The sequence below is a fragment of the Puntigrus tetrazona genome, unplaced genomic scaffold (assembly GCF_018831695.1).
Source record: "Puntigrus tetrazona isolate hp1 unplaced genomic scaffold, ASM1883169v1 S000000671, whole genome shotgun sequence".
Lineage (NCBI taxonomy): Eukaryota > Metazoa > Chordata > Actinopteri > Cypriniformes > Cyprinidae > Puntigrus > Puntigrus tetrazona.
In genome coordinates this window covers 95,705-109,130 of record NW_025048290.1, presented here as the reverse complement: position 1 = coordinate 109,130, position 13,426 = coordinate 95,705, and the positions used below count along the sequence as shown (strand labels likewise).

Here is a 13,426-nt window from a genome sequence, read left to right as displayed (position 1 = left end):
GGGATCGCTGAAAAGGGAAAATACTTCATCTACAAGTAAGCAGGACACAGAAAAGACTCAAAATAAACCTAAAAGAAGAAAATATAGCAGCGACACAAATAACAGGTTCATTTAAATTTTTTTGCAGTGGGCCGTGGAAACATATGTGTTTGGTTGTGTGGGCTGTGAGTTAAAAAAGGTTGGGAACCACTGTTCTAGGTATTATCAAATTGCCAGAGTTTTGAGAACGCAGCGGACGTGCTGGACTATAATGTGATAAGAGCTCGCTCAAGTATTGAGGAGCTAAACCATTCAGGGCTTTATAGGTAATTAATAAGATTTTAAAATCTATCCGATGTTTGATAGGGAGCCAGTGCAGTATTGACAGAACCTAGAGGCTAATATGAGGCTAATATGATTATACTTCCTAGTTCTAGTAAGGACTCTGGCTGCTGCGTTTTGGACTAGCTGAAGTTTGTTTATCAAGCATGCAGAACAACCACCCAATAAAGCATTACAATAATCTAACCTCAAGGTCATAAACACATGAATTAATATTTCTACATTAGAGGTTGAAAGCATAGGTGGTAATTTAGATGTATTTTTAAGATGGAAAAATGCAGTTTTAAAGATGCTAGAAACATGATTTTCGAAGGAAAGATTGCTGTCAAGCAGCACAGCTAGGTTCTTAACTGATGATGAAGAATTAACAGAGCAGCCATCAAGTGTTAGACTGTGTTCTAGATTATTATATGTGGGGTTTTTAGGTCCAATTATTAGCACCTCTGTTTTTTCAGAATTTAGCATTAGGAAGTTACTCATCATCCAGTTTTTTATATCGACTATGCATTCTGTTAGATTCTCAATTTGGTGTGCATCACCAGGCTGCGCTGAAATATAGAGCTGAGTATCATCAGCATAGCAGTGAAAGCTCACACCATGACTCCTGATAATATCTCCCAGAGGTAACATGTATAGGTTGAAAAGTAACGGTGCTAGCACTGAGCCTTGAGGAGCTCCATATTTCACTTTTGAGCGATATGATACCTCCTCATTTAGTGCTACAAACTGATAGCGGTCAGATAGATATGATTTAAACCATGCTAAGGCACTTCCTCTAATGCCATAATAGTTTTCTAGTCTATCCAAGAGAATGTTGTGATCGATAGTATCGAATGCTGCGCTAAGATCTAATAGCACTAATAACGAGATAAAACCACGATCCGATGATAAAAGCAGGTCATTAGTAACTCTAATGAGAGCAGTCTCAGTACTATGGTACGGTCTAAAACCTGATTGGAAATTCTCACAGACACCATTTTTTTCTAAAAAGGAATACAGTTGTGAGGATACTACCTTTTCTAGTATCTTTGTCAGAGATAAGATCAAGTCTTTGGGATCAAGATGTGGTTTCTTAATAAGAGGCTTAACTACAGCCAGTTTGAAGGTTTTGGCAACATGTCCTAATGACAATGATGAATTAATAATGTTCAAAATAGGATCTATGACTTCTGGAAGCAAATCTTTTAATAGTTTAGATGGAATAGGGTCTAACATACATGTTGCTGGTTTAGATGATTTAACAAGTTTGTACAAGTCTTCTCCTATAGTGGAGAAAGAGTGTAATTTTTCCTCAGGGGATCTAAAGCTCACTATCTGATGTGAAACTGTAGTTGACGGCTGCATAGTTACAATTTTATCTCTGATGGTATCAATCTTAGAAGTAAAGAAATTCATGAGCTATACTCTTGGGGAATATTAGCACCTGTTGACGTTTTATTTTTTGTTAATTTAGTTACTGTACTGAATAAATACCGGGGGTTGTGTTTGTTTTCTCCTAAAAGGGATGAAAAATAATCAGATCTTGCAATTTGTAATGCTTTTCTGTATGACAGGATACTCTCCTGTCAGGCAATACGGAATACTTCTAATTTAGTTTTCTCCACCTGCGCTCCATTTTCCGGGCTGCTCTCTTTAGGGTGCGTGTGTTGTCATTATACCATGGAGTCAGATTGTTTTCTTTTAGCTTTTTAAAGTGGAAAGGAGCAACTGTATTTAAAGAGCTAGAAAAAAAGAGAGTGCATAGTTTCTGTTATATCATCAAGTTTTTGCGTCGTATTGGATGTGCTAAGGAATTGAGATAAGTCAGGAACATTACTTAGAAAGCTTTCTTTTGTGGTGGAAGTGATGGTTCTACCATACTTGTAATAAGGTGCAGAGTTTACAGGTTTAACTATACAGAGTTCACACAAGACTAGATAGTGATCTGAAATGTCATCACTTTGCTGCAGAACTTCAACCATTTTAACATCCATTCCATGTGACAGTATTAGATCTAGAGTATGATTTCGACAATGAGTAGGTCCAGATACGTGTTGTCTAACCCCAACGGAGTTCAGAATGTCTAAGAAAGCTGATCCTAATGCGTCTTTTTCATTATCAACATGGATATTAAAATTACCAACAATTAAGACTTTATCTGCGACCAGTACTAACTCAATTAGAAAATCAGCAAATTCTTTAATGAAATCTGTGCTGTGCCCTGGTGGCCTATATACAGTAGCCAGTACAAACATGACAGAAGATTTATCACTAGCACATGATTCTGTAGATAATGTTATATGCAGCACCAAAACTTCAAATGAGTTATACTTAAAGCCTGCCCTCTGAGAAGTACTAAGAATGTTGTTATAAATTGTAGCAACACCTCCCCCTTTACCTTTTAAACGTGGCTCATTTTTATAGCAATAATTTTGGGGGGTAGATTCATTTAGAGTAATATATTCATCTGGTTTTAGCCAGGTTTCTGTCAAACAAAGCAAATCTAGGTTCTTATCTTTGATCAAATCATATATATAAAGTGATTTTGTGGAAAGTGATCTAATATTCAGCAAGCCAAGTTTTATCGTTTGCTTATTTGAATTATATGTAGTTTTAATTTGTTGGATATTAATTAAATTATTGCTTTTGATTTGGTTTGGACGTTCTATGCATATTCTAATTCGGGGAACAGACACAGTCTCTATAGTGTGATATCTAGGTGAAAGAGTCTCTATGTGCTGAGAATTAACTGCCTTCTGTGACGTAAGGCAGCTAGCAGATGGTCGGTTTAGCCGGTCTGTTTGCTTCCTGACCTGTGCATTAGTTTGTCATGTTGGAGCTATAATACTATATGCCATATTTCTAGATAGAAGAGCAGCACCACCCCAGGAGGGATGAAGCCCATTTCTTTTTAACAGGTCAGGTCTGCCCCAGAAACTCATCCAATTGTCTATAAAGCCTATGTTGTTTTGCGGGCACCACTTAGACATCCAGCCATTGAGACCCAGCAGTCTGCTGTAAATCTCATTACCCCGGTAAGCAGGAAGGGGACCAGAGCATATTACATTGTCCGACATCGTGCTTGCAAATTCACACACCTCTTTAATATTATTTTTAGTGATCTCCGACTGGCGAAGTCGAACATCATTAGCGCCGACGTGAATAACAATCTTACGAAATTTACGTTTAGCATTAGCCAGCACTTTTAAATTTGACAAGATGTCAGACGCTCTGGCTCCCGGTAAGCATTGGACTACGGTGGCTGGTGTCTCTATTTTCACGTTCTGTACAGTAAAATCGCCAATTACTTGGGCACTTTGATCAGGTTTCTCAGTGGGTGCGTCACTGAGTGGGGAGAACCTGTTTGATGTTCTGATCGGAACGGATGAGTGGTGTTTTGACCCGCGACTAGCCCGCCTCACGGTCACCCAATTGCCCTGCTGCAGGGGCTCTGAAGCAGGAACCGAACAAGATTAGATTAGATTCAACTTTATTGTCATTACACAAGTACAAAGTAATGAAATGCAGTTTAGGTCTAACCAGGAGTGCAATAAGCAGCAAGTGCAGGATACAGGTACAATATAAATTACACAAATAAAGTGCACATATAGGTAATATGTACAGAAGATAAATATGTGATAAACAATTTACAGGTGTTTATGTACAAACAGGATATACGGGATATGTGTATACAAATTTACAAGAGTATGTACAAAGGATATGTACATACATTTACAATATGTTTATGTACAGTGGAGTGCGATGAATGTTAAACAGTGCATTGTATATTTTTTTATTTTTATTTTATTTTAATGGGGTGGGGATGGGGGTGGGTCGGGCAGAAGTCAGTGGGGGTAGAATTCAGTAGTGAGATAGCTCTGGTAAAAAAGCTGTTCCTCAGTCTACTTGTTCTAGTCCGGGGGAATCTGAATCGCCTGCCGGATGGCAGGAGGGAAAACAGTTTGTGGGCAGGGTGAGAGGAGTCCTTAAGAATACTGCATGCTCGACGCAAACAGTGTCTCTTCTGGATCTCCTCAATGGATGGAAGTGGAGTTCCTGTGATGCGCTGGGCAATTTTCACCACCCGCTGCAGTACGCTCAGCAACAGAGCAGCTCCCATACCAGACTGTGACACAGTTCGTTAGGATGCTCTCTATTGTACAGCAATAGAAGTTCACCAGGATGGCTGAGGACAGCTGGTTCTTCTTAAGTTTCCTCAGGAAGAAAAGACGCTGGTGAGCCTTCTTGACCAGGCTGGAGGTGTTGGTGGTCCAGGACAGATCTTCTGAGATGTGGGTTCCCAGGAACTTGATGCATGGTACTGGCTCAACAGCAATCAGGGTTTGAACAATGTACATGATTCACTGTACTAGTCGCATCCAAAGCAGTGTCTACAGCCCTCGCATTCTTACTGTCCTCAATTAAAGTTTGGATGCTTGTCTATAATTCTAAAACCTTCTCTGTCAGCCTAGCTATTTCCCTGCATTTATCACACGTGAATCCCTGATCGCTAACAGAGAAGGATAAGCTATACATGTGGCAGACGGTGCAAGTGACGATGCAGGGAGAAGCCATTTACTCCCCGTAAGGATTCACTTACCACTCTTGTTTTGATGAGCCTGTGAAAACGGAGCGAACGAACGTGAGGAACAAATGAACAGGAGTGGAAAAAAGCCAACAATAGGCGCGAAAACACGGGTGGGAGCGAAAGTGAATCGGCTAACGAGTACTAACTCACCGCCGAGTTTTAGAATAAAGCGAATGAACTAACAGCAGTCTAATTAGTTAGATTAATTTGATAGTATCAACGGTATGTAGACAGTTAAATTATATTTGATCGCTAGAGAAGAGGTGATAAATTGAAGAGCGAAGCTACACGCAGCTACAAACAAACCAACCTTTCAGCAGACAGGAGCAATCGAGCAGGAGGAATCCAAGATCAGGATGTTTGAGATCACACTAGACCTCAGACTCCATTTCCCTTAACACCCTGTACTTGAGACTAATTACCTGCACAGGTGTTCCCCATCAGCTCCCCTATTTAAGCAGTGTTTACAAACTCACTCATTACGAAGTCTTGTTTTGCACCGGCTACAAATCTGAGCATTTATTATCCCCTGTTGTCATCCTGAGTACTGATCTTGGACTGTTTCTCATATTTTTAGAGGTTTTTTTTTTCTAATGTAAACTAATGAGACCTTTTTGTAAAGTGATATCTGCCTTTAGAATTTAGTATTGTAGTTAATTGTTCAGGTATTTTTTGTTTTTAAGAAAAAAGTTTAAAACTTTTATGCTGTTTCATGACACTAAGTTTCAATATTGTTATAATACCATACACCTTGAATATAAATAACTTAAAAGCATTAGCAATTAATCACAACATGAGCACATACCAGCATATACACAGAGGTTTTTCACTTAAGCACGGAACGTACCAAATTGACGGTTGGTCATCAGGCAGTTTTTTTGGCTGACTGAATTTTCTCAGTGTGTTTCTCACTGTTGAGAAAAGCACAGAATGGACGTGCTACTTGGCTCTTCTAACTTCTAATTGCAAAATTATAATTGATTTCATCTATTAAGTAATTATTTATCAATTATTGTGTCTTTATATAACAGTACTAAATCATAGTGACACACGACACAAATGGCATTGGATTATTGTTAACCTTGCACCATTTAATAGTGTGCTGGCAGGTTATAATGGGACTATTTTTGCCTATGGACAAACTGGAAGTGGAAAGACCTTTACAATAACTGGAGGCGCAGAGCACTACACTGACCGAGGGATCATCCCCAGAACTCTTTCTTACCTTTATCAGCATTTCAGCAAGGTCAGTAGACATTTTCATATTACTTCTGAAGGCATGCATTTAGCAAAAGGGAAAAAATGTTGATGAGGAAGTAGTCTGGAAGCAGGCCAGAATCAGTATTTAGCTGGTGAACCTTGGACTGTTTTAATCTTCTCTGGTAAACCTTATTGAATTAGTTTTATACCTTTTTGCAGAACAACAGCATGATCTATACAACTCATATATCGTACCTGGAAATCTACAATGAGACAGGCTTTGATCTACTGAATCCCCAACATGAGACATCTCGTCTGGAAGACTTGCAGTAAGTCTCTGTTTTGACCCTCCCTCATTTTCCTTCTCATAATCTGTGAGCTACTGTGTTTAGTTTATTTGATGTGCCCTATTGTAGTGATTACTCATTAGATTAATTTATCTAATGTTTATCATTCATTTATTGTTTATATTTATGCCACTTTCATAAAAAATTGCTATGGGTTGTGTCTTTATTTGGATTGACCGACTGGCATTTTTAGACTCATAGCGACAAACTTCCACTTTTGCTAGAAGTTGGGATATCGGTTTTCATTAGTGTTCCCCAGAAAGTCAGTATTTACTAGATATCTCAGAGATCTGCCAAGTAAGAATAACCAATGTCCATTGTATTGTTAATGGTTCCACACAAGTGGAAAAAGGGATTTAAAACGTAATATATTGAGTTATGTGAACGAATAGTTTCGTCTAATGTGTAATTCTGGCATATAGCAGCTAAACTAGTTAAAGGATGTGTTCATTTGGAAGAGAAGATGTAGTCAGTCACTGGTTTATTCTTTCTTTATAGTGTAGACATATAGAACATACTCATGTTTGTGCATCAGTGTCTGTAATGTGTGCTGTAGGTGTATGTGTAACTTTTAGGAATCTTATCCAAGATGTAGGCTAATCAATATTAGTCGTATCTGTTAAAAGATCTGCGAATGAAACTTATCACAAACACCATTAAAGGCAATAATCAGCTATGTGAGTTTATACAATTAAGTTTTTATTTGAATTTATTTACATTTTTAATTTATTTTAATTTTAATTTAGTTGACACAAATGACTTTATTTGAATGTTTATCGATACAGCATGGCATTAAGCTGTTACAATGTAATACAAAGTTACTTTGCTTGAAATCCATGGTCAGCGACCGTACCCACCATTGAAGTCGCTGAGGTCCGGAAAATAATATCTTCATAATAAGATGCCTTAGCAATACAGGTGTGTGATTATATCATCAGTGATAACAGACGTATTTTGCAAAAAGCATTCAAGACTCCCCTCTAGAGAGAAAGCATACATTATGTGAAGTGTAGTGCGTGTCAATAGTGTGTTCTTTCACTGCATGATTCAATCTATTAAAATGCATGTAGAATGATCACAAATTCAAGACATGGGGCAGAAAACGTATTTATTTATACCAATAAAAATTTAACATGTCAAAAATGTTCTTGATTACAAATGTTATGTTTAGACACCATATTGCCTGTTTTTGCTCTGTTTCACCAACAAAAATCATTCCAAACACAGCCTGTTTTGTTTTTCTGAGAAACATAATGATATGTCATTTCTGAATAAATCGACAGTTTGAATGACTGTGTACCTATTCATGGGTTAGTCAAAATATGGTACTATAAGAATTTGACTCAAAACATAATTGATATTAAAAAAAATCAGTTTAAACATATTGTAATTCTGTCAGTGTGAATTAAAATAAATTATTATTATTAATAATAATAATAATAATAATAATAATAAAAATTAAAAATATATAAAAATATTAATTTAATCATTTTTACTAAATGCTACCAGGATAATTATAAATTGAGTTTATTAAATTCATAAACATAAAATATATCTTGTCTATTTCCATTTTGTGGATCATTCATTGCAACATTTAATCTGATTCCCATGTTTAAGAATCTTAAATTTCAATTTTAAACCTATACTATTATCCAATTCATGAGCATTAAAACATCTTAAAATGCACACATGTAAGTCAGGAAAATCTACATTTCCTAGGGAAAGTATGCTCCTGATTCCCTTTACAATCTCCATTTTGGGACCTCAGCAATTATAAAAACCTGTGTACAGCCCTAAAGGTCAGATATAAATAAATATCTAATTCCTAATAAAGTCATTTTAAAACATAAATATTATTAATGGAATGGCTTTATTACTACGATTAAGGAAGGCGTCTCTTTTTTAGATTTTGATACTGGTCTACTGAAAATGGACAATATAGTTAAAATTGTTTTACTGGGGAAATATCACATAGCTGTGACAAATGGTAGACTATTTTATGTTTAATGATTCTTTAACTTTAAATTCAATACATAACAATAGTGAAGCTGTTAAGACACTTTAACTACCAGGTCACGGGGTCAGTAGTCTTAAGTATGGACGCACAGACTTACCTCTCACTCGGCTGCTAACCGTCCAGGTGCATGCTGTAGGGCTTGGCTAGATGCAGCCAACAGGACAACATCATCTGCAAAAAGATGATGAGATCCAGTGGTCACCAAACCAGGCATTGAAAAATGTAAATGGAAAACTTTGGATTGTATTATTTTGCATACTCATATTTTTGCACAACTTTGTATTCCTCTTTTGTTATCCAAAAACACCCACATTATTGCTTGCTGACATCAGAATTGTCTGAAAAGAACCAGTTTGTGGAAATTTCCTTCACGTATATCATGTATACCAAAAAAAACATTGTTTCTGTTACAGAATCTGTGTTTGTTCTACAATTCCCACATGTGTTGCCTTACCCAGTTTCTGTGTTGTGTTGTTAATTTGATTCCAGGTGTGTCTCCTCTTTTTGTCCCTCATTAGTCATTAGTGCATTTTGGTTCCTATCTGTGCATTTCTCCCGTCAGATCTACTTGTTTGTTAGTTTACTGCTCACAGCTCCAGTGTGGACATTCCCATTTGTATTTCTTGGATTTATTGAAGACTGTTTGTGTAGTCTGCATCTCCAGCCACAGAGATGTGCAAGCGATTAGTAGCCTGGTGATTGGGAAAATGAGCAGGTGTGAACCAGGAGGGAGTCTGGGAGTCATGTATTTAAATATTTATTTTTATCTCTGTTGCAACAGTTTTGGAAGTGTCTCAAATGACTGCACCCATTTGTACAAGTCATTGGTGTTAAGTGATGAGTTTTTGGCTCAAGGACTGCATTTAAAGTAACACCAGAGTTGTTCAGCTAGGTGTAGGAGTTGACTTTATGCAGATCAGTCTTCCACACTGACTCAGTCTGATATTAGTCCAAATTGTTGCTATGAAATCAGAAGCACACAATTGCATAGAATAACATTATATGCTTTAACATCAAGATTTGTACTCATGGAAGTAGTGAAAACTCTTCATTAGAAGGAGATGTATATGTAATATAGTGTATATGGTTAATACTCCTCATAACTACCTGTGGTCCCATCAGTTTTCTCCTTCATTCTTGAAATCCCATTGCTCCATCACCACCTAAAGACTACTCCCTCGGCTAAGTTCCTTTACCTGAATTTCTGAACTGTTTATACTTACCCCCACCCCCCATAAAGATTACTACAATGACTCTTCGCAGGAGTACCTGTTCCTCCTACTACGCCAAGAATGCTTATGCTTCCAAATCTGTATGAATTGTATATTGTGGATTTCTGTTCTGATATCCACTCCATTCTGTCCTTTAAACTACCTATCAGACTCATTTCAAGTCCGCTCCAGTCTTTGAGCTTGCCCCAAAGTGAAAGTAATAAGACCATAGCACTCATTTTCACCTCAGCGAAAAAGAGGCACAAAAAGGAAAAACTAGTCTCTGCAAGTCCAGCTCCTAGCTACTACCCAAAGTTGACTCCAGTATCAGCTCCAGTCTATCTATAACAGAATCCAGAAATAAATTCACTCCAGTGTCTGCTCCAGCACCTGAGCCCCAATTTAGCCCTGAGAGGAACGGTTTCTGAGTTTTACTCAGAGAAGACTCTTGTTCCCAAGTCTAGCTCAGAGAGGACTCCAGTTCTCTTGTTTAACCCAGAGAGAGTTTCTGTTCCCTAGTTTGGCCCAGATAGGGCATCTGTTTCAGAGTCTAATGTAGTGTTTTAATTCTTCTTTGCTCCCCTTCAAATTGTTAAAAAAATCTGGTTAAAATCATGCTGGAGTAATACATACGACTAATACAGACTTTTAGACTTCATTGTAATTACTCTGCTGTCTCTTTCTTTACACTAACTTTTAACTCAAAACCTGGAGTCTCACAAATAGCACATGTCTGAAAATATATTATGCCCACTTCTCACCACACACGTTAAACTTTCAAGAATTTTATTTCTATTGTGAATATACACACCATTCTTCAAGTCCACCTACTTTGATTCACTATCCTGAAATCCATCTCTCTCTTTTTTATTTAGTGAATAACGAACCATGAACTCTTTGATCCTATGAGTGTTTGCATATGTTTTTTTTTTCCCAATGTGATTACCTGCTTTGGTGTTTTTCTTGTAATTTATCACTTCAGCTCGTCACATCAGATGTCTTAGTTTTTGTTGTAACAGAGGCATTTAATAGTTTTAGATATAACCTAGTTTAATATTAAATTCAACTCTCCATTTTTATTCTGAATTCAATAATTAAAGTTGTGAATTTAGTTCAGGTATTGAAGCTCTGTTAACAGCATGTCATAGGGGTTGTTTATAGAGCCTAAAACCATTATAATACTGAAAGGTAAGGACTCAATGTTAACATAAGTGGAGTGATAACTGAAAAGGAAAGTGCATTTCTACAAATCTTTTGAAAAAAAAAAAAAAAAAGGAAAAAAAGAACCATAAATTAACATTTTTGTCATTGACTTAGAAAGGTGACAGTCATGGAAGATCCAGACCAGAATATTCATCTCAAGAACCTATCATTAAAACAATCGGCAAATGAAGAGGAAGCTTTGGATTTGCTCTTTTAGGAGACACTAATCGTATGATGATCGCAGAGGTAAGTACATCAGTCTGTATGTTTGGTTGATTCAGCTTTCTGTTTACATACTACTCTGAACTTGTTTAAATAGTGAGTGTTGATAAATATTTTTGTAGGGTTTTATTCATAAAAATAGTTTTTCATCTTTTGCATTTTTATTCTCCTAAAGGGTGTACAAAATGTCTGTTAGTTTAGTAAATTTTACTTATTAGATTTGTCATTAAACCTATAATGGCAATTTGTACCCATTCATGCTTTACTTGTCCTATATGGATAATAACAGGAATTATAAAACAAAAATGAAAAGGATAGTCACAAGAAAAACATGAATTGAGATCTAATCTAACAACAAGAAAACAACACACCTATTTATTTTTTGCACTTTAATCTTCTGGTGTCTGTGGGGTTTTGGGTCCCTGGACAAATGTCATGACATTTGTGTTTTATTCAGTATCTTAAAAATATATTACTAAAGTCTGATTACACACGTAATCAGTGCAAACTGAGCTACAATCATATATAAACATGAATTTATTTTGCATATGAATTAATTCATATTTGTGTTCTTGAGAAAACAATGTTTATGCATAGTTAGTAAAAATATAAAAATTTAAGTCACTGAAACAAGGCCATGAAACACATACACATGTGTTCACAAGACTTTTGAGAACTGGATTTAGTAGACTGGAGCTTTTGCTACAAAATTATGTCATCAATCATTTATTAGTTTACTTATCCACAGAAAACAATATAGACAAATGTTTTGCATTAGATGAGAAGAGACCAAGCCACAACTGAATACGTAAAAGTTTATTGTTCCAAATATTAGGGATGAATAGGAAGAGGATGAGGAATGTGGAGGTGTAGGAGGAGTGTGATCAGCAGTAGAACTCAGCTAGACTCCATCCATCTTTTCTCTGAATCTCAGTGGAGATTAACTATGAGATCGGCAACAGGGAGTTTTTTGCTATTAAGCTGGCTCTGGAAAAGTGACACAATCCACTTGCTGTTACAAGAACAGTGGTCAGACTTGGCTAGGGAAGTGAGAAAGTTTGTCCTGGGATTTCTAGATGGACTCAAAGCCCTTGTCATCTACCATCTGGCAAACACCTCCCTTTGGCTGTGCTTAATCATCCCTGGTCACACCTAGGATTGGATTTCATTACCTCCCTGTAACGATAACAAATGTATCTTGGTTTCAGATGAATTCTCAAAGTTTTCTCGTCTTCCCTATAAGAGACAAAGAATTGTTACTCCAGAATCCCCTATTGTGAAATGAGTGTACCTTATCTGTTGATTCTCCAGCTTGATTAACGTCTGCTCATCTGTGTGTCAAAATAAACTGAAGACATTTTACTTGCCTACTGTCCCTTCTGTTACAATACTACAAACATATTTTTATAGATTAATAACAGAGAATTGAAACATTTAAACAAGATAAATTTCAGTTAATCTTAAAATAAATTAATTGTAATTTAATTTGTATAATTATTATAACATTTGTGAGTGTGCTTGTTGATTTGTTCAATACATTGTTACTGTCTATATGTAATCAATTTTTGACTTTCTTTTCTCTGGGTTTTGTCTCCTTTAAGACAACACCTTCATTTAAGACAGAAATATGCTTTTTGCTTTGAAATTGGAATTTGCTGTTATTTATTATTTGTAAACATTTAACTCATTGTATCTCTTTTTGACGTCTTTATGTAGACGCCTATGAACCAGGCTTCTACACGCTCTCACTGCATCTTTACCATTCACCTGTGCAGCAAGGAGCTGGGTTCAGCCATGGTACGGCACTCAAAGCTGCACCTGGTGGATCTGGCTGGGTCTGAAAGAGTGGGAAAGACAGGTGTGGGTGGTCAAATTCTAACAGAAGCAAAATATATTAACCTCTCTCTGCACTACTTGGAGCAGGTCAGAAAACCTTCTTTACAGAGTTTTTTTTTTTTTTTTTTTTTTTGTAAGGTGCACTATGGAAAATTACTAAAACATTGAATTTGAAGTTACTTTTAATGTTTTATGTTGTGCTTTCAGCTTCCTTACATTGATAACTGCGATAATTTGAAGTTAAAGTCAGTGTAAAGTCAATATTAAATCTGTGTTCTGAGTTTGTCATACCACAGAAAAATGTGTTATTAACCAATTAGCGTAAATGTCATATCGTAATTTGCCCGATGTTCCACCCCAGGCCGAGGGCTCCCTGTGCTGGCTGGATGTTATACGATGATAGAAGTAGATGCTGAGGAATGGGGTGTATATATTAATCAGGGGCAGATTGGCCATCAGGAGCACTGGGAGATTTGCAGTGGCCTGGCTTGGATGAGTGTGA

At 36.6% G+C, this 13,426-nt stretch overlaps 1 protein-coding gene across 1 annotated transcript in view; it reads left to right on the top strand.

Annotated features, from left to right (window-relative positions):
• The window catches only part of LOC122334895 (kinesin-like protein KIF6), a 46,227-nt gene that overhangs the window by 17,295 nt on the left and 15,506 nt on the right, over positions 1-13,426 (top strand). The window contains 5 exon segments of the mRNA XM_043232779.1: positions 5,987-6,134; positions 6,308-6,417; positions 10,981-11,078; positions 11,081-11,112; positions 12,805-13,011. Of these exon segments, the coding sequence (XP_043088714.1) occupies positions 5,987-6,134; positions 6,308-6,417; positions 10,981-11,078; positions 11,081-11,112; positions 12,805-13,011 (595 nt within the window).